The sequence below is a fragment of the Megascapheus bottae genome, chromosome 12 (genome assembly GCF_031878675.1).
Source record: "Megascapheus bottae isolate mThoBot1 chromosome 12, mThoBot2.hap1, whole genome shotgun sequence".
Lineage (NCBI taxonomy): Eukaryota > Metazoa > Chordata > Mammalia > Rodentia > Geomyidae > Megascapheus > Megascapheus bottae.
Genome location: NC_143520.1, coordinates 13,220,355 through 13,242,128, shown reverse-complemented (window position 1 = coordinate 13,242,128; position 21,774 = coordinate 13,220,355). Strand labels below are relative to the sequence as shown.

The 21,774-nt window shown below is 37.9% G+C and overlaps 1 protein-coding gene across 3 annotated transcripts in view; it reads left to right on the top strand.

The window, feature by feature from the left end:
- The window catches only part of Nostrin (nitric oxide synthase trafficking), a 62,082-nt gene extending 46,607 nt beyond the window's left edge, over positions 1-15,475 (top strand). For 2 of the 3 annotated variants that reach the window (XM_090342699.1, XM_090342701.1), the window contains 8 exons: positions 113-211; positions 307-432; positions 3,490-3,598; positions 4,629-4,717; positions 8,523-8,648; positions 10,289-10,403; positions 11,141-11,230; positions 15,264-15,475. In XM_090342699.1, coding sequence (XP_090198825.1) covers positions 113-211; positions 307-432; positions 3,490-3,598; positions 4,629-4,717; positions 8,523-8,648; positions 10,289-10,403; positions 11,141-11,230; positions 15,264-15,400 — 891 coding nt within the window. In that variant the 3' untranslated portion in view covers positions 15,401-15,475. The remainder of the gene's footprint in view (positions 1-112; positions 212-306; positions 433-3,489; positions 3,599-4,628; positions 4,718-8,522; positions 8,649-10,288; positions 10,404-11,140; positions 11,231-15,263) is intronic. The other variant, XM_090342700.1, reaches the window with a different exon arrangement.
- Positions 15,476-21,774: the final 6,299 nt, after the last annotated feature.

The window sequence follows — 21,774 nt, the reverse complement described above, 5'->3', positions numbered from 1 at the left end:
TATACTTAAAAAAGTACAACATAGTAACAATTTGTTAGGCTTTCCTCGGCTATGACTACATTTGATTTGCATAATAAATGGTTACTCTTGTTCCATTTTCCATCCTCTTCAGAGCATCCTGGAGCTGGAAAAGGAAAGAATTCAACTTTTATGCAACAACTTAAACCAGTACAGCCAACATATTTCTCTTTTTGGTCAAACCCTGACCACAGTGAGTAGTAAAATTTCTTTATTTCTATCATTCATGGTAAGATGGGCAGGGAATAATTCTTCAACAACCTCCTCTTGCATTTCTCGACATTGCAGTGCCACACAAAGATTCACTGTGCCATCAGCAAAGTTGATGTTGAAAAGGATATCCAGGCACTGATGGAAGAAACTGCGATTTTATCTACAGAAAACAAATCCGAGTTCCTACTGACAGATTACTTTGTAAGTATGGAATGGCAGGAAGTGAGTGGCCTGAATGGAAAGACCCAGCTAAATACTGAGAAACTCATTTTGAAAAGCGTTAAATGGAAGTTAACCTGAAAAGCAACATTAAAAGAAATATCTCCTTTTGTAAATGAAATTCTTGATTTTTCCAGAGTCCATATAAATTGTAAAACATACTTACTGTGTGCTTTACAAACTAGACAGTGTTCTCCACCAAAGACAATTCTTGTCTTAGATGCATCAGGCTGCTATAACAGAATGCAGAAGACTGAGTAATTTATAAAGAAAAGAAATTTATTTCATCAAGGGTCTTGAGGGCTGCAAAGTCCTAGTCATCAAATCTTGTGAGGCCCTGCATGATAATACGGCAGAAGGCATCACCACGGGCAAGAAACAAAAGGGCCAAACTTGCTGTTCTAACAAATCCACTCCTGTGATATTGATGTTAGTATGTTTGCTAGACATGGACCTTATGATGTTATCACCTCTCAACACGTTAGGCAATTTCTAACATACAACATTTACACCATGGAAATCTCCTGCAAGAGTTTCCAGGCAATATGTTTCATACAAGTAATTACCATGGAGTTCACCGTGCTATTCTGGTGGAGGTTCTACAAAAGGCACTGGGTAGAGCCTTGAGTTTGGCCCATTGGTAAGAGTGCTTGCCTAGCAAGCAAGACCAGATTAGATTCCTTGGTACCACATATATAGAAAAAGGCTGGAAATGATGCTGTGGCTCCAGTGATAGAGCTCTAGCCTTGAGAAAGCCCAAGGACAATGCTCAGGCCCTGAGTTGAAGACCCAGGACTGGCAAAAAAAAAAAAAAATTTTTAAAGGCACTGGGTAACAATTTACTTCCCTTTACTTTATTATCTCACTATTTATATGGATCAGGAAACCAAGCTTAGCTTAGATAAGTGCTTCTGAGTCTTTCACAAAGCCACAGTCAAGGTGACAGCCAGGAAGGCACATGTCTCAGGGCTCTGCTAGGAGAGGCTCTGTCGATGCTCACTTTGGCAGACCTCTGGTCCTTGCTGGCTATGAGAAGGTAATGCCATTTCCTTGTCATGAGGATTTCTCCATACCTCACTATGTGGCAGCCTGTGAGTGACTTGAGAGAGTCAAAAAAGAGGCTTACTATCAACTTTTCTTAGAAATGGTATATCATCATAGAGTTCTTTCAAGAACTACATGTGATCAAGCATATAGAAGAACATTGGGAGAGGGTGCGGGCAGGAAACAGAGACAAAAATATAAGAAGGGGTATCAATGTGCAAGAAGTAATTCAACCACTACCTGATGAATGTAACTGTAACCCTTCTATACATTACCCGACAATAAAATAAAATTTAAAAAAAGAAAAAGAGAAAAAAAATAAAGAGAAACATTCTATAATGTATAACATATTTAGATAGTGTATATTTACATATGAATGCAGTTATATGTAAATTTATATCAATATATAAATTTCTATAAATATATACATAAATAAACACATAAAATAAATAAACATAAAATAATATATAATACAGTAACTATGTGATATATAAATATATATAATATAAATAAATTTATCCATTTGTTTTATTTTCTAAATGATATTCTGTCTGATTCCTTTCTTCACAATAAAGCTAATGTCTGAACAAATATTAATAATCCTAAATTTCCTTCTTCCTTCCCACCTCTCTCTCATTTGTTGTCCCTGTTTCTCTATGGGTATCTGGCCAGTTATGTTCAACCACAATCCCCCCAAACCAACATTTCATTGTTTTTTAAATTTAGCTTTTGTAATAATCCATGAGAAAGCTCAGATATCACTAGTGCATCTTCACACCCTATGTGATAGAATCCCTACTTTCATCCTAAAAATATTGCTTCACCTCTACAGGCAATTTTTTTTTTCGGTCATGGGGCTTGAACTCTGGGCCCAAGCTCTGTCCCTGAGCTCTTCAGCTCAAGGCAAGCACTTGAGCTACGTCACCACTTCCAGTATTTTGGCAGTTAATTGGAGATAAGAGTCTCACAGACTTTAGTGTCCAGGTTGGCTTTGAACCATGATCCTCAGATCTCAGCCTCCTGAGTAGCTAAGATTACAGGCATGAGCCATTGGTGCCCAGGTGCAATTTCTTTTTCTTTCACTATTTTTGCTTCAGCAACTGCTCTACTTATTGTTCCATTTATGTTCCATATAGAGCCTTCTCTGTCTCTTGCCCATGCACCTTTCTCCTTTTGAAAGTGATTTTCATATAACTGAAAGTCCTGGTCAGGTCTTCAGACTTCTTGTCACTTTCATTTGCCTCTACCCTTGAGCAACATACTTGGCTTTTCATTAATGTCATGCTTTCAAGACCTAGTCAATTTATAATTCCATGTGGAGCACACCTTGTATTTTAGCTGACTTATTCTCAATACCAAGCCAACACAGGACTCAGCCCTTATTTTCATTCCTGAGGCAGTCCTAGTCTAAGTCACATTCACTAGACTGTATTTGGACCATTAAAAAACTCAAACTTGACTACAGACAAATCATTTTAGGAAGCAATAGATTTAACTAATAAATTGAAATGATTATAGTAATGTGTTTCCTCCAAGAATAATTTGTTCTCTTAAACAAAAGTACTTATAAGTTATAAGCAAGATGTTTTCTTATTAATGAGGCCTAGAACAGGGAAAACAATGCATGTAAGGCTAATAATTATCCTGAGGTGGGGTTGTTTTTGGTACTTTTTTCTTCCATAATTTAAACTGAATGTAGGTAGTGAAAATCTCTAAATATCTCAGAATAGCAACTCTAGCCATGAGAAGGTTGTTCATACCTGTGCTTCCAGCTACTCAGAAATTGAGCCTAGATTGAGAAGTTTGAGGTGCTATATCCAATTCACAGCAAAATACTGGGCTGGAAGTGTGGCTCAGGGGTTACAGCACCATGAGCAAGAGACTTGAGGTCCTGAGTTCAAACCTCAGTCCCAGCCTTCACACACATAAAAAGAACAACAATTCTTATGTTTACTCCCTAAACTGTTTTTAAAAAATCCTTTTTTCCTCCCAAAGGAAGAAGATCCTACCAATATAATGGATAGAGAGAGACGAAAGATTTTAATAAAGCCAAAATTGTTGAGATTACAAAGAGACATTGAAAAAGCCTGCAAAGAGAAGGAAGGTATGTGATTATCTATTTCTATAGCCCCGTAAAAGAGAGTTCTGTATCCAGAGGTTTTATGCAGAGTTAGGGATCATCTGCTTTTTCTCACTTGGGCAGACTAGGTCTCATTTAAAAAACCACATGTCAAGATTGGGGACAGAGTTTAAATTGTGATGCAACAAAGCCTGAGGTTTAATACTCAGTACTGCAAAAACAAAAACCACCACCAACAGCAAGAAAAATCAAGAAGAACCACATATCAAATCTAAGCTGTGTGGGAAAAGGAAACTCCAAAAGAGGAAAAGAGAAAGTAAAGAATATAAAATATTTTAGTCTTTCTATGGGAGCAATATAAGTACAATACTGCTATTTTGTTATATAACTTTATTTTTTTCTTTCTAAAATTTAATGGGATGAGAGACAATTTCTATGATTTTAAAGCATGGTAATCTTCTTTCATAGAGTCCTAGAGTCTTACTTATTTTTTACTTTCAAACAAAATTAAATTAAGGCCTATACTTAAAAATTTGAAACTTTAGAGTATGAAGCAGCTCTAAAGCCACAAATGACTTTTTAAAAAATGTCATAGCTGTGATTTTAATAGCTATAGTTTCTTTTATAATGATTAGCAACAATAACCTATTGCAATGGAATACTGCTAGGAAATTCAAGGTAGAAAGTGTTGGTAACATATATAGAATAATGAAGAAGAACCTGTGAATATTAGGAATGGTTGGCATAGTCAATCAAAAGGAATTCAGAAACTTGAAAATTAAGAATCAGTATACTTTAAGAATCAGCATCTCTCAAATTTCACTAAATGAAGGTTGTCAGATAATAGTGAGTTTACTTCTCATTATTCATCCAGGAATGTTTAGTAAGAACTATAGTACATACACACAGTGTCCTGGGCATTTAGGAAGTCCTACTGGTATCACTCCTAGGTAGAAGGTCAGGTGATCTGAGGGTGTCAGTTCCCCTTCCCCTCCCCCCATAGGATATCTCACTAGGACAGGATGAGGTGACCCAGACCATGTTTCATTTTCAGGCCTGAAACAAATGCTTTGCACACACTCCAGCAACTCCTCCTTCTCTGACTCAAAGAACCAGAAAGACACTGCTGCGTTAATGGATGAGGTAAATATTTGCAGAATGCACTGTAAAATGAAAAGGTTATTTTTAGAAGACTTGTTTTCCAGACCATTTGGCCTGTTTACCTTTTTCTTATGACTTAGAACAATCTAGTCAGAAAGCTTTTTCTTAGGTAGTTTTAAGGATTTAGGGAAAAAAAAGATCCACCTACTTAGAAATAGTTTCTTTGGCTTCTTGTAAAAGAACATCAGGGAGGATAAAAACCAACTGTATCTAAAATAGAATTCTCCAAAATAGATTCTTTCTTAAATAAAACCATATACACTTTGACCTAGGTAAGAAAAGTGACCAAAACCAGAGTTGACCTTCACAATGGCCTGTGTTTGGATTTTTTAAAAATACTTTTGATCAAGTCTATTATTTCCTGAACTTTTGTCTAGTTGTTATCATTTATTAAAAGAAAGTTGACTTTGATGTCTCAAGTATTTACTATAGAACTGTTAGCCCTTTCTGTTTTGCCATGATCTTGTTTCAAATTTTTATAGAGTTTCCATTTAACACAGCAGTTTATGGGTAGCATCTTGTGTTTGGATTTTGATCTGCAACCTGAGGCAGCTTTGGTGTTCTCTCTGTAATGTGGGGCTACTTCACAGAGTTTTTGTGAAGATGAATGTTATGTAGAAAATGCTATCACAGTACTCACAGGTGTTTTAATACTACTTGCATACGCATAGGGCCCTTCTGCTGTTCACTTTACAGTAAATTAGATGAGCTAGTCACCATTACATTAGGAAATTGTCTTTGTACTACATGATTTTAATCAATGGTAAGCTAATGTGTTCTGAACCTCAGTTAGGCTAAGGAAGCACATTGAGTAGGTGCCTTCTAGCGGTTTTTAGCTCAGAGTATTTTTTATTTCATATTGCATTTACTAGCCTCTTCACAACTTGAGAGGCATCATCAGTGTTTTATGAAAATGCCATTCAGCTGCTGTCAGGATCCTGGAGAACAACAGGGAAGAAAGAGAACAGACTGGGTATGCAAACGCATCTGAGGAGATTGGGAGTCACTTTAGAAGCAGGGTTCTCGAGGGATAGAAAGGGAGAAGGGATATGCACAGTCACACACTCAGAGGAGGGGATGGAATGAGCCTCTTGCCATTTTTTTTAAATGGTGATACCGGAGTTTGAACTCAGGACTGAATTCTTGCTAGGCAGGCATTCTACCACTTGAGTCATGCCCACCACTATTTTTGCTTTAGTCATTTTTTTTTTCAAAGTGATCTCCTATCCTATCTCAGCTGCCCACATTATCAGGAGGGAAAGCACAAGCTACCATGCCCAGGTAACAAATAATGTGTATATGTGTATATGTGTGTTGTGTCAGTGTGTGCATGTGCCGGGGCTTGAACTCAGGGCCCAGTGCTTGCTTGCTAGGCTTTTTGCTTAGAGTCTAAACTCCAACATCCCCATACATTTGCAATGGTAGACATTTTGGCCACCTCTTTGTAAAGAATCCACAGGAAAAGGATGGCTTTAAAAAATTCAGAAGGCTTTTTAATCTAGGAATAAAAACAAATAGGCACATATTACCTGTGTGTGCAGGATTATAGTTTATTGCTATTGTTTGGGTCATGAGAAATGGGCTCTGGTTACTCTGGGAATCAATTTGGGGCGAGATTTTTAAAATTCTAGTGATGTTTGTTTTTTGTTCTAGTGATGTTTTGAATGATTACAGCTTTCTTTAGGTAGCTTAACTCTCTTATTAGAAGAAAGTATTTAATAATTCTGCTCAACCTGGTGATGGCAAGTGCTTTGTGAAAGCAGACCCATGCAACCAGCTAGATTGTTCCATCTTTCTAGGAACAGGATTCCTCTAGTGGGGAGGCTGTTGCAGAAACAATCTTTATACTTCTTGTGAAAAGAAAGGCCTTCATCTGTTCCTATGGAAACAGAGATATTTACACATATAACTCCAATAAAATGTCGGTACAATTTATATTAAAGTCATAAAACAGAAGGTAGGACATTTTTCTGTGAAGGCACAAAAAAGTGTAGTTAATTCAATGCAAATAGTCATCCAAACACATTTTGTAGTGCAACTGAATTAGTTATAAACTGCTTTGGCTTTTCTTATACAGAACTCTGTCACTGCCATTACCAACAAAGTACACATGTTGGGATCCTCTGGCTACACACTATGCTTATTTGAACAGAAGGATCCGACTTCTCAACTTAATGTATATATGATCTAGCAAAGAAACAACCATGAACTTTGCAAATAGTCAGTGCTAAATATCCTCCTTACACATGCTTCACATTTGGATAGAAGCTAGTGGTATTTGCTGTGTCCTGTCACCCAGGGAAGGGGTGAAAGAGGAAACTTTGCTGTATTTAAATTATTTCCTGTTTTGGGCTAAGCATGGTGACATACATCTGTAATCTCAGACACTTCGGAGACTGAGATAGGAAGATTGCGGTTCAAGGCTAGGCTTGCAAAAATGTTAGTGAGACTCTATCTCAAAAAAGCAAGCAGTATGGTTTTATATGCATGGAGTCCTGGCTATTCAAGAGACAAGGGTAGGAGGGTCTTGACCTGAAACCAGTCTTGGCAAAAGTGTAAGACCCTATCTAAAAAAAATGAACTAAGGCAAAAAGTGTTAAGGATGTGCTCAAATGGCAGAGTGCTTATCTACCAAGCATAAACCCCCTAAATTCAAGAGCTAGTAGAGATCCCTGGGGAAAAAAAAGAAAGTTATTTCCTATTTATTGTTTCTTGGTCCTTGAAGTGCCGTATTTGAATCAAGACTGTTGATAAGGCATGTCATAGGAGAAATTATTTCAGAAATTGGAGGCATTTTGATTATTGTTTTCAGAGACTGGAAAGCACCAAATGTAAGAGGAAGTACACTCATTCTCTGAGCTTTCAAAAAGACCTTGGCCTGGCTCTAACAACAGGAGTCCAAGGAGCTTTGGGGTTCACTTTAGGTAAATCTACTTTACAACACAGTGGATTGTGCTAACCAAGGATTAGAGACCTTCCCAATCAAAGAATGTGTTCTGCCTATGGTTATACCTTCTAGAGGATGTACACAATTAGGAGATCCCATACTGAAGTATGGGGATATAGGAAAGGGATATAGGATAGGATAGGATAGGATAGGATAGGATAGGATAGAATAGAAAAGTATAGGGAAGGGAGGAGAGGTATGGAGAAAGAGTGGGGGTGGGGTGGCTGGGTAAGTTTATATTCTCTATTTTACTTCTCCTAATTGCACCTAGACTTACAAAACATGTTAGTTCCAGGACAAAGCAGGGAATAGAAAGAGAAGAGAAATATTATTCATTTAATGCCTTATTTTTAAATGAAAATGCCTTAGAACGTTGTTTCCAGTTTTGAGAAAGAATTTCTATAAACTTTCTTCCTCAAAGAAACAAAATCACATCCATGTTTTTTGATGCTACTAACATTATTACACTTGCATTGCAACATTAACCTATAGCTTAATTGCCCTTCCTCACAGCCACTACAAGTATCTTCCTGATTATCACTTAGTTCCTTTCTTGTTCCTCAGCAGAACATAAAACTATACAATCCACATCGCTAATTCCAGTTTCATAAAATACTGAGTAATGTATCTAACAAGATTCCTTTATTCTACTTTGGAGAATGCTTTCCTTTAGACTCTTCTAAGGGTCCTTTCTCTTTCAAGTTTTCTCTCATTTTGGGTGCATATCTATGAGTCGACCCCATGTTTTCCTAAACTTCTAGTTATCTAGGTTCCTTGATTTTTTTTATTAGACTCCATTTTCCAGAAATTTACTTATATGACCAAATCATGTATCCACAGAACAACCTGAAACTAGACCTTCTGCAAGCAAATTCCTATAAACTGTCATCAGTATTAGCAGAACTTGAGCAGAGACCCAGACCCAGCCATCCCTGTAGTACTTCCATCTTCAAGTGGAAAGAAAAGGTGAAACTGCAGACTGATGAGTGATTTCTAGGTTTGATTTGCTAGGAGGCACAGCATTGTTATGAATTATATATGCCTAATGTCCCAAATCATTTACTGAAAAGCTTCAAGACAAATTTCTTTTTGTTCAATTTGAATACAGTAAGAACTAGACACAAGCAAACACATTCTTTGTAGTGAGAATAATTACTATGAGAAATGAAAAACACTTTTTGTTTCTCTCTCATACCTTATCTTTAGCTTTGAGTATGCTTGGTGACTCACACCTGTAATCCTAGCTAAGCAGGAGGCTGAGAAGTGAGGGTCAAGGTTCAAAGCCAGCTTGGGCACTAAAGACTGTGAAACGCTTATCTCCAATTCACCACTAGAAAACTGAAAGTGATGCTGTGGCTCAAGAGGTACAGCAGGGCTGGGAGTTTGACCTGGTGGTAGAGTGCTTGCCTAGCATGCACAAAGACTCGGGTTCGATTCCTCAGTACTACATACATAGAAAATGCCAGAAGTGGTGTTGTGACTCAAGTGGTAGAGCACTAGCCTTGAGAAAGCCCAGGGACAGTGCTCAGGCCCTGAGTTCAAGCCCAGGACTGGCAAAAAAAAAAGAGGTAGGAGGCCAATATCCTTGAGCTGAAAAGCTCAGGTACAATGCCCAGGCCCAGGGGTATAGTGGTAGCCTTGAGCTGAAGAGCTCAGGGACAGTGCCCAGGCCGAGTTCAAGCCACATGACTGACAAACAAAAAAAGAAAACAAAAATTCCTACTAAATTGAATTAGTTTTCTCACAGATCTAAATTCGATGGTTTTATGGTCTGTATTAGTCTCATTATAAGAAGGTTTAAATACAGCTCATGGTTTAATATAGTATAATCTGTTTGAGGAGAGTTTTAAAACTTCACACAGGCTGAATGTTGGTGACTCACACCTGTAATCTTAGTTACTCAGGAGACTAAGATCTGAGGATCACAGTTTGAAGCAAAACCTGAGTTTCTATTTCCAAGTAACCATCAAAAAGCTGGAGGTGAAGCTGTAATTCAAGAGGTAGAGTTCTAGTCTTGAGCAAAAAGAAGTTCAGAGACAAAAGTTCAAATTATAGGACCAGCATGCAAGTGCGGGCACATACACACACACACACACGCACATACACACACACACACACACACACACACACACACACCAAAAAATTAACTTCACCCACAATATTTTTAAGTGCTGCACTTTCAGAAGCTAAGGAAGTATTGACAAAAACTGATTCCATCAATATGTAGATCAGAAGCAGTCACTGTCTCAACATGAAGGGCCAGTATGCTTTCCAAAGAGAAATAAGAGCTTAAGAATGGTTGTAATCATGTAGCTGGTCATCTTAATTCCATTTTCACTCAAGCCTATGAAAGTGGAGTTTGTAAAAGTAATGCAATGAATGCAATTCTTTAGCCTAGACATATAGGTCAAAATTGGAAACAGGCTATAATTATAATGATTGTGTAATTCTAAAAATATTAAAGCTTCAGAAACAAGCAAATTTAAACACTTACAAATTTATTCATGTACAAGTATTTATACATGACCCATTAATAAAACAAGTTCCTGAGGAATTACGTTTTACTAATAATTATAATTGAGTTGTTTACAAAACTGTTTCAACAGGATCATACTCACACTTACATAAGAGTATCCAGGCCTTTTTTGACAAAGAGATTAGAGATTGCTGTGAGCAGAGCCTCTGCTGGTGGGCAGAGCAACCCAACTTCTTCATCTTCAGGTAATCCAATACCCAGAAGAATTCTGGGTTGGTTTCTATTGGTAAATCACATTAATACATGTGTAATTTCTTGATTTAAAATTGGGAGTAAACAGGCCTTAAAAAAATAAAAACAGGGGCATGTGATCTACACAATATAAAAAGTCACTATAGCATTGTTTAAATGGCTCCTTGAGCACTGAAGGATGAGTGCAAAAAGCACACGCTCTCTCTGTGTCTCTCCTTTCTATCCTACATGGTTTTCTCAAACATGTTGATTTTCCCAAACATGTACGCAGTTCCATCCATGTCAACCAATGATGTTATAACTAGGTACAAAGAATCTTAGGCCATCATCTTTATTATGATAATAACTATTTTTCCTCCAGTTATTTCCAATGTTATAAAATAGTTTTTGGTCATATACTATGCACAGACTAGACATAATAGGTACATTATAAATGCTTTTGAATCAGGGATAAGTGTTAGACAAAATCATAAACATGCTTTTTGAGAACATTTCAATACATTTAAATTCTGGACCATACTGTTAAATAGCCCAAAGAGCCTCTGAGTAAATTTTAGTATCTATTTCCATTTTATAGCTGACCAAACTGAAGTACAAGAAAGTTAAGAACTTGGGCTAAGCTTATAGACAGTGATGGAACAGGATTCAAACTCAGAAATTCAGTTGTGTCACAGTCTTAGAATTTGGCTACTAATGCAGCATGGTAATTGCGACTTTATTCAACTTTTAGCCCCTCATGTGTCCCAACCTGGAAACAGGCTTTGCAAGGCCTTGTATCCTTTTCAAGCCAGGCAAGATGATGAGTTGAATTTGGAAAAAGGTAAGACTCATTTGCAAATATTTTCATTGCCTTTTCATGTTGAGATCCTTGATGTGAATAATATTTCGCCATAGTGTGCAACCTTAAGTTAGTACCAGTTGAAGGCTGGATGCTAGGGACACATACCTAGAACCCAGGCTATTCAGGAGGTGGAGATGGGTGGATTTTAGTTCAAGGCCAAGTCAGGCAAAAGAATTGTGAGGTCCTTTCTCAACCAATAGATGGGTGCAGTGATGTGGACCTGTCATTCCAGTTATGACAAGAAGCAATAATAGAAGGATCATGGTCCAGCAAACCCAGGGAAAGAGTGAGACCCTATCTCAAAAATAACCCAGAAAGGGCTGGAGACATGGTTCTAGCTATGCAGCATCTACTTAGCAAATGCAATGTCCTGAGTTCAAATCTCAACACCAACCACTCAAAAAAGATAAAATATAAAGTGCATGAAAACTATAGCTCACCTAATGATAACAGCAAAGTTATTCCATGTTTCTTTGTGTCAGATATTGCTGCAAGCATATTATTCCATTTAATATTCATAGGAACACTCTTAGGAAGGCATTGGTATCTATTCACATTTTATAGCTGAGGAAACTGAGGTACAGGAAAGTAAAAACTTTGGCTAACCTTATAGGCTGTGGTGGCACAGGATTAAAACTCAAACTTAGTCATGCTCTTAGTCATAGAGCTACAATGGGGAAGAACGAGTGTTGGCAATGGGAAGTCATCAGCAAAGAGCTCCACTCTTTTTTTCTTTTTAGACACTAAATTCCCAGAAACATAAAGTGACTTCTCATGACCTAAAATATAAGAGAAAGTTTTAGAATCTGAGTCAATTGATCCCAGTAAAACACTATTTTTCTCTTTTCTCTTCAGAAAGTGTTTTATAACCAGCCTCAACCAATTTTTATTTAACAAACCAATGTATTACATGATGGGTTATGTAAACCTCAATAGTATTAATCAAAAATAAATCTCTAGATTTGTTTTTTATATTTATGTCCACAAATTTGAATGCCCTACCTGAGGTAGGTACTAAACTGGAATTGGAAGGACCAGTGGAATGGGTTATATCACAGAAGAAAATGTATTATTTGTGAACAGAATGTAGCTTCCAGAGCCAGTGGAAATTGGGATGGATTCTGCAACCACATAGGAACCTTGCCCATTTGTTTATGGGTCACTCCTCCCCACTCCCTCTCACATATTTGTCAATTTCCCCAGGTAATTATTTTCTTTTTCTATGAATACAAAACATATTTTCCAGAGGCAACTTACAATTCAAGGATTCACAATAATAGGACTCTTGCTTCTTTCTGTCCAAATCTCCACTGATCTCAAATTCTACTTCATGCTTTCTAGTTAAAGTAGTTTTTCTAAGAGAAATACATAGGGCATAGTTAATGCGGTGGTGCAATTTTAAACCATTTTTTGAATTCCTGAGATACCTCATTGGAAGGAGAACTTAGACTGAGAATGATATCCTGCAAGAATAAGCTGGACACAGTGGTACACACATGTAATCCCAACTCTTCAGGAGGCTGAGATCTAAGGGTTGAGGTTTAAAGCCAGCCGGGGCACTAAAGAATATGTGACTCTTTTTTTTAATTGTTGGGGTAATGTATAGAGGGTTACAGTTGTATTTGTCAGGTAGTAGGTGCATTACTTCTCACACATTGATACCCCTTCTCATGTTTTTGTCCCCATTTCCCTCCCTCCACCCCCTCTCAATCATCTTGTTTTCACCCCTTCCCTTTCCTATTTCAAATAACAAATAAATCTATATACACTATATCAGGTAACAAAGCCAGATACAGTAACAATATGAGATTAACCAAAGGGCAAAAAAAAAGAGAAGAGAAATAATGGAGCACATTAAGAACAACAATCACACAAGATAAAGCTCTTGTATCCTAGAGATACTTTCATTCAGTCTCATCCTATATGACCTTACGTACCTAGATTTTGAGCTACTATAGTCCTCTGCTAGGAGAGTCCTAGATGTGTACTAATTTTTACAAATGAGGGAAACCATTGAGCCTATGAAAAACATGTGTCATATATCCAATTAATCACTAGAAAATGGGAAGTGGGGCTGTGACTCAAGGGGTAGAGCAGTAGCCTTCAGCTGAAGAGCTCAGGGACAGTACCCAGGCCCAGAGTTCAAGCTCCACAACCAACCAAAAAAAGAAGAAGAAGAAGAAGAAGAAGAAGAAGAAGAAGAAGAAGAAGAAGAAGAAGAAGAAGAAGAAGAAGAAGAAGAAGAAGAAGGGGAAGAAGAGGAAGAGGAAGAAGAAGAGAAGGAGGAGGAGGAGGAGGAGGAGGAGGAGGAGGAGGAGGAGGAGGAGGAGGAAATAATGAATGATTATGAAAAGGTGGAAAGTGTTTTAACTATTGTCTTCCCCTTAGAACAAAATTCCTTGTGGAAAAGAATGGCTGCGCACTGGTGGCTGTTGCTTGTAATCCTAGCTATTCAGGTGGCTGATATCTGAGGATCACACTCTGATGCCAGCCCAGGTGGGAAAGCTAGTAAGGTTCATATCTCCAATTTACCAACAAAAGGCCAGAAATAGAGCTGTGACTCAAGAGGTAGAGTACCAGCTTGGAGTGACAAAGCAAAGGGATAGTGCCTAGACCCTGAGTTCAAGTTCCATGACTGACAAAAAAAAAAAGAAAAGAAAACTGTTATTTCTTCAGAAAGTAAAGGTAGAACTTGGATCCTGGAAAAAGTTAAAGTTTCTATTTTAATATAAGAGAAGGAGCCTTTGTTAACTGGGTTCTACTGGGATAAAATACCTGAGGGGAAAAAGAACTTAAAGGAGGAAAAATTTATTTTAGCTCACAGTTTCAAAGGTTCCAGCTCATGGTTGGTTGGCTCCACCTTTTCTAAAATGGTGACAACTAAAAAACACTATAGAGAAAAAGAACATGAAGAGAAAGGCCACTGGAAGTCAGAAAGTAGAGAAAGACAGGGAGGAACCAGGAAAATGATACATTACCCATCAAAGGCATAACCCCAGCCTACCTCCTCAAATCAAGCCTTGTCTAATAGTCCATTCAGCTATGAATTTATCAGTGCTAGCCTCTTCATGATCTAATCACTTCTGAAAAATGTCACAAACTCTGGAGACCAAATCCTCAGCACATGAGCTTTTGGACCTGTGCTTCCAATCCAAACAACACAGCCAGGGAGGATGAAAAGGACTCTCTCAAAAGACAGCGATTTAATGAAAGTATTTAGAGTACCAGGTTAAGCTTTAAAGTTATTAATATTATAATGATATATTTAAAAAACAATATAGATCTAGATATGTGCTTTCTGAGGAATCTGTTTATTTGAACCAAGAAAGTCTGGGCAGGGAATGCCACACGAAGCACTGGGTTCAATTCCTTAATACCATATAAACAGAAAAAGCCAGAAGTGGTACTGTATGGCTCAAGTGGTAGAATACCTATCCTTGAGAAAGCTCAAGGACAGTGCCTAGGCACTGAGTTCCAACCCCAGGACTGGCAAAAATAAACAAACAAATAAAAAATTGTCTTTGAATTGTATTTTGCTAAAGTTATCTAAACTGATGAATGGGAAGTTGTATTTCTGAGCAAATATGTGACTGAGAATATCAGATTAAGAATATCAGGTGTCATGGAGAGGCACTGTACTCACAAGTGTCAATATACCCAACTACCATGGTCACCATCAAGTATGGACGCTGAGAAAGAATTAACTGACAATACATCCATTATAGAAATAGGGACCAGGCCACTCAAGAACCCAACTTGATTCTACTACTAAGAGAACTCTCCAGTGGCCCAACTCAGTGGTTCATTTTCTCAATCACTTCAGTATTCTTCACACCTGTTTCATGTCGGTGCTGATAAATTTTACTTCATCTGAATCTACTGCAGGAAATGATGGTCCCAAAGAACTCTCTAGATGTAAAATTTCCTTAAAACTCTTACCATGGTTTCTTTAAAGTCTGGCACATGCTAGAGTTTTCAAGACCATTCTCTCTAATTAAATATTTTTTAACAGGGGATATTGTGGCTATACATGAAAAGAAAGAAGATGGATGGTGGTATGGATCTTTAAATGGAAAAAATGGCCATTTCCCTGCTGCATATGTGGAAGAGTTACCTTCAAAGTCTGGAGGCGTGGCTACGCAGGCTTAAAATAAGTCTGAGCATATGATCATACACACTGCAAACTATATAGCATGGAGCAAATAAATATAGAATATTATCCTAGCAAGTACTTTTTTCTTTTTGGATGTGTGGTAGTCTTACTTGTACCTCTCAACAGTTTGTACCCATGATTATTTTATTACAAGATGAATGAGTAAAGGAAAGTGAAGAAGAAGCTTGGTGATTCTCTATATTCTAAGAGACTAAGGAATGATCCAGTCCACCACTGGCATGGGGAGGGGAGGGAAAGGTGGAATGGAGAGGGAGGAAGAAGGGAGATTGATCCAGCACAAGATGAATTCAGATGGTTTTACCTGGCAACACAACAGCAATAGATTTTAGATCTCCTTTTCTCTGGGTAACAACAGAACACAACTGCAGGTCTCCAAGGATGAGCTACCTCACCCAGGTTAGGAAATAGTAAAATAAAAAGGATCAGGAGCCAAGCCCAAGAGGCCAGAGGATCAGAGAGCAGAAGATCCAAGAAGTCCAGATTCTAGGCAGAAGACCAACGATAGATGAGTTTCATCCTGATCCAGGGCCTCCTGAGGCAGTGGATTTTTGTTATAGTTGATACTGTTTATTTGTTTTACTTTTAGGTATTGGGGGTGTGCTCAGGGCCTGGGCACTATCCCTTAGCTTTTTTGCTCAAGGCTGGTTCTCTACCACTTGAGGCACAGCTTTACTTCTGGCTTTTTGATAGCTGGTTGGAGATAAGCGTCTCACTGACTTTTATACCTGGACGGGCTTCAAACTGTGATCCTTAGACCTCAGCTTCCTGAGTAGCTGGGATGATGGGTATGAGCCACCTGTGCCTGGTCAAAGGCTTCTTATACAGCTTTGTCTACTACCAGCTGCTCTTAGGCTGATTCAAGTTCAAGCAGATGCTTGGGGATCTGAGGACAAGAGCAATGCAGATAAGAAAGAGTTAGGTCAGAGATGGTACCTGAAAAATATCGCATTTCCTTGCTGATTTGGAAACTTAGCAATTTGGGGATAAGAAATTTTACACTTCCCAACTAGGTTATTATTGAAGGACTCACTAGAGTTCCCAAGTAAAAGGAAAACTAAATGTTCATAAGTCTCAAGTTTTGAAAGGAAATCCCCATAAACCAACCTTCAGTATCAAAATGAGAAAAGATAGAAAAGAGGAGCTAGGCCCCTTCCCAGGGGAAAGAATGGAGATGTTGTGGCAATTTCTTTCAGAGAGAAAATGGCCTAAGTGTGCCTAAGATCACAGACTCCGTCGAATGGGAGGTCATGGTATACATGTAAACATACAGGTATGTTTACTCTTATGCCAAATACTCTGCTTACAAACTACAACATAGGTATCAAGAGGTAATTAAAAGTCATCTTCTAATTGTCCTGGTGCCACGAAGAACAGAAAAGGAATAGGCCTGACTCGATTGTCAACAGACAAGGACTGTTTATTGGCAGGAAGGGGCACAGACCTTCACATGCATTTGGAGGTTGTGCAAGGGATTGGATTTGGGGCTGGGTTTAGATGGGGCTTAAAAGGAAGCAGAAAATTAAAATAGGACTATAGTCTCTTGCCAGCCAAGGGTAGTATACTAGGCCAGGCCCATAATGGAATGCTCCCTTGGGGTGAGGGGGACTTTTGGCTCAACCCAGATCAGGAGTAGTCTGCCTGTGGGCAAGCAAGCTTTGCTTGACCTAGAATAAGGTTGGGAGTCAATCCTTCATAGTCTTCTTTCATTGGTTCTGTCAGAGTCCTACATTCACCTAATCTCTGGCTCTGAGTAGCTAGGAATACACTTGTAAGCCACCATGCCCAGCTCCCTTCTTTTCCTTTTTAATTTGCCAGTTTTATACATTTAAGAAGAAAAGTTTCAAAACCAAGGTACAATAGGCTGTTTTAAATACTATATCATTATATTCCTATATAGCATATAACACAAAAGATATTTATATAGAGATAATAAGTCTCAAGGAACTCAAGTCAAATTTGTTCTATAAGACTTGTTACAGCTTGGAAGAGCAGATCCAGGTTTTAATGTCATTTGTAATGGTGTGTCAATGGTGCTTTCAGCAGGTAAAAAGTAGGCTAAATAACAGGCTATTCGACTAGGAACAGAATTTGACTTTATATCTCCTTTTCATCTTACTTCTTTCCATTAAGCCTTGATGGATTAAAACAATGTGCAGCATGTAATTGCAAGTTGCTCTGGGCTATTTGTGTGGAGAAAGTGGTGATAATGGTGGAGAGACAACCCTCTTGGAAGGATTTTCAAAGAAACCCTACATCATAAATCAGCTGGGCTATGCAAAAACACAAATAGTTTTCAGTGCTGGTATCTGTGACAACTTCTAAATTTCAAAGAAATACTGGAGGTCTGTCACTGAGTGATAGATTGTATGTGTAGCATGGGCAAGGCAATGTTTGATTCCCAGTACCAACAAATGTCATGTAAAACACTAAAATAGTTGAGTATAACAGAATTGTCAAGTATTTTTTTTTAGTAATGTATGACTGCCTTCTTTGACAGACAGAATTGTATTTCCTGGATTTGGGTCAAAAATTAAGTGCTTATTGGTATATTAAGTGCTTAATGCTATATCTGAGTCATCTATAGAATTAGGCAATTCCATCAATAATTTAAACTATTATTTAGCACTTCATAATTATAGTTTCATGTCAGAAAGTTTCAGCACATTAGCAACCTGAAATATAGGCTATAGAGGCAAAAGCCATTTTGCCCTGAACATACAGACATTATTCTATTTTATCTCCTTTCTAGTACAGTAGAAGCTGATATCGCCCTCAGGCTATCAGTCAGAAACATCTACTCATTTTATTTTTGCAATTTCAATTGGCTACAATAATGTTCATAATGACAAAAGGCATTTAAGCACTTAAAATGTCTCAGGATCCTACAATGACCAATATAGCATTTACTTTGGGGAACATTTTGTTGTACATTGTAAGCTTCTTTACCTGATTAATTTTTTTTAGAAGCATAGCTCAATTGTCTCCTCTCCCAAGAGAAACCTCCCTCCTCCACCTCCAAAGAAAAATGACTTGATTCTGAGGGGTAAGTAGCCTGACTGGAAGCAAGAGAAGTACTTTAGAATCAAAGTCACACATCCCATGGGCCTTTTCAATGTTCTGTGGAAAGGAGGTAAAATCCAGAGAAGGTAGTAGAGGTGAGATGATGGAAGTTAGATTTAGATAGGTATGTGGATGCTGCATAGTTGAGCATTTTGCAGAGAAAATGCATAAGTTAATAGCTCACTTATCACCAGGACCAAGGAGATACTCAAAGGAAGAGAATTTCAACTTTAGGTACAAAGTTTAGGGTATTTCCAGAGTAGATTTTCAACACATGTCAAAATAGAAACTAGTCAACTTTATAAAAACCAAAGAAAGGACAGTACACACCCAGACTTGGATATGGCCGCATGAAAGAGGGATATGGGACATTCAAAATTAGTGATACTCTAGGTGAAATGGGGACACCCCCCCACACATGCCCACCATATACTTTTAACATTTAGCTAAGTGCTCCTTTGTTCTAAAGAGCTGGGACATCCCAACCATTCCTATTGCTATGGCATTCTGACTTGAATCAACCCAGGCAGAGACATTCAATCAAAGGGTAGTTAATTTAATATCCTTTCAACACAAACTTCCACTTGTTGGTGGTTTTTAATGACCACCCTTCAAAGGAAGGAAGGGGAGTAAACCAGAAAGTTTTCTGGGAGGTTATGTTTGGTCTCAAGGGCACAATTGTCTGAAGCAAGGACAAAGGTGGGGAGGGAAGGTCATTCTAGTATTATTCAGTGAAGGAGCATGAAGCCTAAAGAAAATAGTGTTTGCACCTCCTAATCTGGTTATGCATTAATAAGACATATATTTGCAAATTGCTGGTTCCTGCTTCTTAAGTCCCATGTCCCCATCCTGCCTCATTTCCATCTTCCACTCCAGTAAATACTTAGGTGGATGAGTTCAGGTGATTTCCCAGGAGGTTGTGCTCAATGAGCCACCAGATTTAAAGCCAGGTACTTTGCAGCTCACTGTTTTTGAGACTTGAAGCTGCTTTGTCATTTTAATGAGGCTATTTCCTAAGCAAAAAGACAAAGGACAGTTCCCAGCTTTCAAGGCAATCAACTTTTTATTTTTATTTTTCAACACTATAGTTTGAACTCAGGAACTTACGCTTACTAAGTAAATGCTCTGAGCCACTTTCCCCACTTAATCATAAATTCATGTTTATTTGAAAGCTTAAGAGCTGTCCTTGCATTTCTTCCCTACAATTTTGTATAGAAAGGAATTAGGGTGCAGGAAGTTCATGGATTCAGGTGTTAACCTGAGTTCAAATCTGAATTCTAATAATAGCTATCATTACCAGCTGTGTAACTTGAGCTAAACTTTGCATTTTTAAATTTTCATCTGAAAAACAAGGCTATTGATAGTATCTACCACACAACTTGTAAACATACAAAGAAGCAAATACATATGTAATTGTTAGGCTCATAGGCATTGCTACAAATACATATATATATACATATATATATATTCATATTCTAAGATGGCCAGCTCTAACCAGACTAGACTACCTGGATAACCTTTAACTTTGGAATGAGTCAACTTCCCAGTTGATAAAGCAAATCAATATAAATTTCATAGCCTAAGTCTCTTTGGCATGACAGTGTACTTTGTACACTCAACTTTGGACAACAGCAGCTAAGCTACTTTCCTACCATGTCCTTTGGTAACTTTCTTTCTAGTGTTCCCAGGTCTTACCCCAACATTATCCCCACTTAGAAGTGATGCACCACTGCTCCTATGAGGAAATGACCTTAAGAGGTTTTTTTCTCATCTTAGTAATGGTCTTTCCTCTACCTTCTGTTTCTTCATTACAGCTATTTTACTTTTAGTTATTGGAGGTGCCTTTTACAAGTTTGTGTACAAATGAACATAGTATAGGGTTTAGGACTATTCTGGGATTTCCATTGTCCACTTAGGATCTTAGAATACAGCCCCCTGTGAATAAGAGGAACTAACTTATTCCAATGGGTCACAGCTGAAGCTGGTCTGTACACAAGTAAGGGTCAGCAATATTTCCACCAGCACATCACCTTCTTCTCAAAGAAATTCTGATTATTTGAGCTGAGCCCTGAGTAATACCCCAAAATTGAATGGTGACTGAAACTGCATCTCACTAACTGGACCACACCTGAACTTCTATTCAGAGAAGACAGAAGACATTGGGGAGTTTTAATTGTTTCCAATTTACCTTGAAACTGTAGTAAGTGGTTTATGACATAGCCAGCAGGTATAAATACAATCATATAAGAATGACAAAAATTGACCTTGGGCTCTCCTAGCAGAGATTTACAATAGAACAAAATCTAGAGACATTAGGCCAAATAGTATGACACTAAATTAAGGACCTCCAGGATAAAGAAACAAAAGCCATATGAGTGATTGTTGTCCTTAATGTACTATGTTATCTCTCATCTCTTTTGCGATCCCTTGGTTATCTCATATCGTTACAATATTTCACCTTGTTATCTGATACATTTTATATGTGCTTAATTGGTTATTTGAAATTGGATTGATGAGCGGAAGGGTATCAATGTATGTGAAGTAATGCACCTTACATCTGGCAAATGTAATGTAACCCTTCTATTAATTACAATAAAAATATATGAAAAAAAAAAAAGATGAGCGGGATAGAAATGGGGACCATGTCATGAGAAAGGGTATCAATGTTTGTGAAGTAATGCACCTTCTATCTGGTGAATATAATGTAACCCTTCTATTAATTACAAAAAAAAAGAATGACAAAAATGGAATTCTACAACTAGTTGGTATGTGGATCTCATCTGTTAAACAGACTCTCAAAATGACATGTCCAAAGTAGGATGAATTTTTACATTTGTACTTTCAGAATCAAATCACATTCTTCTGAAGTGAATTATCTTTTATTTTGATTGTAGATTCTTCTTAGTACAAGGTAAAAAATATCCTTTTCTCATGACATCAGTATAGAAACAGGAGTGTTTATTTTGTCAAGTGCTTCCTAAAAGTTGTCAACTCAAAGTTGGACCTACTCTTTTTTTCCCCCCAGTCCTGGGCCTTGAATTCAGGGCCTTGGCACTGTCCTTGAGCTTTTTCAAGGCTAGAGCTCTACCACTTGAGCCACAGCACCATTTCTGGCTTTTTTGCTATGTATGTGGTACCAAAAAAAAAATCGAACCCAGGTCTTCGTGCATGCTAGGCAAGCACTCTACCACTAAGCTAAACTCCCAGCCCTCTTTTTCATCTTTTAAGAGCTCAAGAGGGCCAGGAGTTTGGCCTAGTGGTTAAAGTGCTTGCCTAGCATGCACAAAGA